At 45.0% G+C, this 5,508-nt stretch overlaps 1 protein-coding gene and 1 long non-coding RNA gene across 13 annotated transcripts in view; one reads left to right on the forward strand and one right to left on the reverse strand.

The window, feature by feature from the left end:
- LOC308581284 overlaps nucleotides 1–5,508 on the forward strand; it is an 89,066-nt gene that overhangs the window by 81,685 nt on the left and 1,873 nt on the right. The gene's annotated exons all lie outside the window — the stretch shown is intronic.
- LOC308580343 (uncharacterized protein) overlaps nucleotides 1–5,508 on the reverse strand; it is a 117,563-nt gene that overhangs the window by 69,341 nt on the left and 42,714 nt on the right. For 2 of the 12 annotated variants that reach the window (XM_081181724.1, XM_081181732.1), the window contains exon 1: nucleotides 5–285. The exons of 9 other annotated variants lie outside the window; for them this stretch is intronic. In XM_081181724.1, the coding sequence (XP_081037850.1) occupies nucleotides 5–166 (162 nt within the window). In that variant the 5' untranslated portion in view covers nucleotides 167–285. Of the gene's footprint in view, nucleotides 1–4; nucleotides 287–5,508 lie in introns of those variants that run through there. One more of the 12 variants, XM_081181733.1, reaches the window with a different exon arrangement.

Genomic DNA, 5,508 nt, shown 5'->3' on the forward strand with positions numbered 1-5,508 from the left:
GCACCTCGGACTCCTCGCTCCGTCCCTGCACCGGAATCCGGCTCCTCTCCGGGGAAACTCGCCCGGCCACGGGCCGCTGCTCCTCCGCTCTCCTCGGCGGGGGACAGGAAAGTGCAGCCGCTCTCGAGTCCCCCTGGCTGGCCCCGTTTCCTGCCTCTCTGAGCATCGGAGCTCGCTGGCTGTGGGTTGGGCCCTGGGAGGCTGCGAGGCTGGATGCGCCCCCTTGCGCTGTCCCTCAAAATTTATTGTATCATTGGAATCTACCTGGCATCTTATAAGATATCCAGAATGTTGCACAAATAAGTCTCCTTGTGATCCGATGTGCAGTCACTTCCTCATCAGTAAATATTTCCAGAAAGCTGGGACGATGCCACCCTGCAGCCACAGCTGTCAATTTTCAGGTTTGAAAATAAGGGATCAGCAGCCTCACCTGTCCCGGGGACAGTCTACTCTACAGGATACCTAACAATCCGGGATAGCAGCGCGAAATGGCACTGGAATAAGGGAATTTCCGGCAAAAAAGGGAAGGTTGACAGCTATGCCTGCAGCCCGAATGGGTAGCTGGAGGAGGCAGTCCAGTTCCCAGCTCTGCTGGTTGGGATCATGCAATCACTTAGCTCCAGCAACCGACCTTTCCAAACCCTCCAACATTTCTCTGATGAAAATAGGGACATCCCATTCCATAAATATTATTTTACTATTTATACACCACACATCTTATTACGCTGCCCCAGCCACTCTGGGAAGTTTCCAACATATATAAAAAACATTAGAAAACATTAAACATTAAAAAACTTTCCTATACAGGATGGCCTTCAGAGGCCCGGGGGTTGGATAACTCCATTCTCTAATTCTAAACAGTGGCACTTGGAGGGTTTCCTCTTTCCCTGCTTTTTCATTCACTGCCTCTGGTCTCCTGCATCAATTTAACAGAGGAGGGGAGCATTTTTGGCTTTCATACTTCTCCACTCCCCACGCCACCCCCAATATAACCAAAAGCACAATATAAGCAAAAACACACACACCATTTGGGAGTGAGGACCAAAAAAATAAAATCATTTTATATATTTTATTACTTATTTTTGCATTTCAATCGACTGTATCTATAAATGTTATTGTTTATAGCCAATGGCCACCACAATACAATATGAGCACAAATCACACAGCTGCAAAACAAAAGACATTGCATGCACCAGACCAGGATAAATAGCGTACAAAATTAATTTTCACATTTCTTTCAATGGGAAGGATATAGGGCAGCAGAGTCAAGGTGGTGAGGTCCAGATTACAATTTCCATCATCCTTGACTGTCTGCCCTGCTGGCTGAAGCTGATGGGAACTGGACAACAACATCTGGGGACATCTCAATGACTATTCTGTGATATACAAAATCTTCAAAGGATTAAGACACTGATCCAGAATAGAATGAACTGAGAAGAGGCCCCACCGAATTATCTGAAGTGAAACAGAGGAAGATCATTAAATAATAATAATAATAATAATAATAATAATAATAATAATAATAATAATAATTTATTATTTATACCCCACCCATCTGGCTGAGTTTCCCCAGCCACTTTGGGCAGCTTCCAATCAAGTGTTAAAAACAGTACAGCATTAAATATTAAAAACTTCCCTAAACAGGGATGCCTTCAGATGTCTTTTAGGATAGGATAGGTGCTTATTTCCTTCACATCTGAAGGATGGGTGTTGGCTTCCTAACTATAAGCTACTCTGTTTGCGACCTTTACGGGGATATCAGGTTACTGTTTATCTCCCCTATCGTTCAGAAATTTCCAGGTCGATCTGAATCTCAGCGGCTGAAAATCCTACTAGGAGACAAAAACCCAGAAGTAACACTGAAAGTGGCCAAGTTTTCTGCGGCCGCGATCAAGCGGAGGGCATTAGCTGTAAAAAAGTAAAAGATCTGACCCCTGGATAAGCCCCCCCCTTTTTTAAGCCCATACATATACTGTAGTGCATATATGAGTATGTATATATGTGTGTGTGTGGGTGTGGGTGTATATGTGTATTGTTTTTATGTATAATTTTACAACTTTTAACTGACACCATCATTCCCTTGTAAATTATTGCTGCCTTTCCCCCCCCCCTTTCTTCTGGTCTATGACCGTAATAAATTTCTTCAATTCAATTCAAGCTACTCTGTTTGGATATCATAAAAATTCACAGACAGACAGACTTTAATGTTGTATACAGTGTAAGGTTGGGGAATTGAGAGGTGGGGAGAGCAAGCAGGGGGGGAGGGGTAGTACACTTTCATTATTTTACAAAGTTCATATGCAAGGTGTTTGTGTCAGTGTGATATGGGTAGGTTCTCTTCCTTTTCATTTATTAGTTTTCATTGGCAGTGAGAAAGATCGGGGGCCCCAGGGCCTAGTTGGTTGCCTTCAGTTGACTGCAGTAAAGGTGGTGGAGGCTGAACCATTTTGAGGAAGAGATTGTTGTAATTCTTGGTTTGGTCCTTCAAGTAAAGGTACCCCTGACCATTAGACCCAGTTGTAGACAACTCTGGGGTTGGAGCGCTCATCTCACTTTACTGGCCAAGGGAGCCGGCGTACAGCTTCCGGGTCATGTGGCCAGCATGGCTAAGCTACTTCTGGCGAACCAGAGCAGCGCACGGAAACGCCGTTTACCTTCCCGTCAGAGCGGTACCTATTTATCTACTTGCACTTTGATGTTCTTTCGAACTGCTAGGTTGGCAGGAGCAGGGACCGAGCAACGGGAGCTCACCCCGTCGTGGGGATTCAAACCACGACCTTCTGATCGGCAAGCCCTAGGCTCTGTGGTTTAACAACCAGCACCACCCACGTCCCTTCAAGTACTTGCTGTTAAAGTTGTTCAGTGGAATTCCTGATCTGGACCTTGTGTGGAAATGAATTCTCTCCATCACAAAAATAAGTTTTGAAGCTTTACCGCAGAACAGTCTTAAACAGTCTAACAATAAGATAAGCATGATAAAGTAGCACACTGCAAACAATGTTCAGTCCTTTATGTAATTCAGTCAGCTTTCCTATCCCTCGTCCCAGAGGGAGATCCTAAGCTTCTTCAACATTGCATGACTTATTTGCAACTGCTGCTGCTGCTTCTCCAACCATCTCCAGCAAGAACACACTGGCTTCTCAAGTTTAAGCTTCCTTCCGTGAGAGCTCTGCAGCTTATGCCTCCAGCGATGAGTTATGAGGAAAGATCCAGCCTCCTCTGAGGCTTCTGTCAGAGTGGAACCTCTTGCCTAAGTCTAAGAGAAACTTCCCTTAGCATAGGCAAACACCTCTGAAGTCCCATCACCCAAAGTACAATAGAACTTCCTTTGCATGTCTGGCCCCTTGGCACGTTTGGTGATAGGATTAGGCTTTCCTTGGCCCAGCTCAGCAACTGTCACCCCTGGACACTTCCTGGAGTCCTTTTTCAAGGGGAAAATAGCTTTGGAATGGAGGAAACTGGCAAAGGTGTTGATTTTATGTTATTTTTAAAGCTAGGTACCGTATTTTTCGCTCTATAAGACGCACCAGACCACAAGACGCATCTAGTTTTTGGAGGAGGAAAACAAGAAAAAAAGTATTCTGAATCTCAGAAGCCAGAACAGCAAGAGGGATCGCTGCGCAGTGAAAGTAGCAATCTCTCTTGCTGTTCTGGCTTCTGTGATAGCTGTGCAGCTTGCATTCACTCCATAAGACCCACACACCTTTTCCCTTACTTTTTAGGAGGGCAAAAGTGAGTCTTATAGAGCAAAAAATATGGTAACTTCCCTGAGCTGTCAAGTTGAACGGATACATTCAGGCATAATATCTGTAACATTTAATAACTTTAAAGATGTGCCCCCCCCTAATTTCCTTAACATAAGAAATCTATATGTGGGACAAGAAGCTACAGTTAGAACTGGACATGGAACAACTGATTGGTTCAAAATTGGGAAAGAGTACAACAAGGCTGTATATTGCTCCCCGCTTATTTAACTTCTATGTGGAATTCAACATCCGAAAGGCTGGAGTGGATGAATCCCAAGCCAGAATTAAGATTGCCGGAAGAAGTATCAACAACCTCAGATATGCAGATGACACAACCTTGATGGCAGAAAGCGAGGAGGAATTAACCTATTAATGAGGGTAAAAGAGGAGACCGCAAAATATGGTCTGAAGCTCAACATCAAAAAACCGAAGATGATGGCCACTGGTCCCATCACCTCCTGGCAAATAGAAGGGGAAGAAATGGAGGCGATGAGAGATTTTACTTTCTTGGGCTCCATGATCACTGCAGATGGTGACAGCAGTCACGAAATTAAAAGACCTCTGCTTCTTGGGAGAAAAGCAATGACAAACGTAGACAGCATCTTAAAAAGCAGAGACATCACCTTGCCAACAAAGGTCCGTATAGTTCAAGCTATGGTTTTCCTAGTAGTGATGTATGGAAGTGAGAGCTGGACCATAAAGAAGGCTGATCGACGGAGAATTGATGCTTTTGAATTATGGTGCTGGAGGAGACTCTTGAGAGTCCCATGGACTGCAAGAAGATCAAACCTCTCCATTCTGAAGGAGATCAGCCCTGAGTTCTCCCTGGAAGGACACATGCTGAAGATGAGGTTTCAATACTTTGCCCACCTCATGAGAAGAGAAGGCTCCCTTGAAAAGACCCCCCTGATGTTGGGAAAGATGGAGGGCACAAGGAGAAGGGGACGACAGAGGACGAGATGGTTGGACAGTGTCCTCAAAGCTAGGAACATGAGTTTGACCAAGCTAGCTGCGGGAGGCAGTGGAAGACAGGAGTGCCTGGAGCACTCTGGTCCATGGGGTCATGAAGAGTCAGACACGGCTAAACGACTAAACAACAACAAGAAGAGCCTGCTGAATCAGGCAAAGTTCCACCTAGTCCAGCACCCTGTTCTCACAGAGGCCAGACACAACTAAATAACTAAACAACAACAAACTTGCCAAATGAACCTTATACTGGCCCATTTGACAAGACCAGCTACCATGTTTGAGATGGTGTTTTTTTTGGGGGGGGGTGAGAGGCTTAAGCATCATTTTGGGAGGCAGCAAATGGTCACATTTAAGAACTGTGGAATCGGTTATCTGTCACACGAGAAAGAAGGCCTGATTCCCGCCCCCACCCCTTAATCCTCTCCAGCTATTTGCTGATCCATCAACCCTGATGGAACTAAAAATATTCCTAGTTCCCTGAATTCCTGTCAAAACTATCCCAAGGTGGTGTCAACCATAAATTTTCCCTACTATTTTGAACACATCAGATGAATTGATTCAAATCAACATTCATAAGCGTGGCAATGAAAATGCTCCCCTAACTTTCCTTGGTTGTCCACTTCCAATCTCAGCTCTTGGCAGCTCTTGGCAGACTGTTTCTGAACTGGGAGGCAATGGCTGGTTCCTGTCACCTGACAGCTGGAGGTTTCCAGAGAGAGAGTGCAGAGTGCTGAGGAACCAGATGCTGAGACTTCAGCTAGAGTTCAACAACACAGGTGCTTTCTATATGCAA

The sequence above is a fragment of the Podarcis bocagei genome (genome assembly GCF_964188305.1).
Source record: "Podarcis bocagei genome assembly, chromosome: 2".
Lineage (NCBI taxonomy): Eukaryota > Metazoa > Chordata > Lepidosauria > Squamata > Lacertidae > Podarcis > Podarcis bocagei.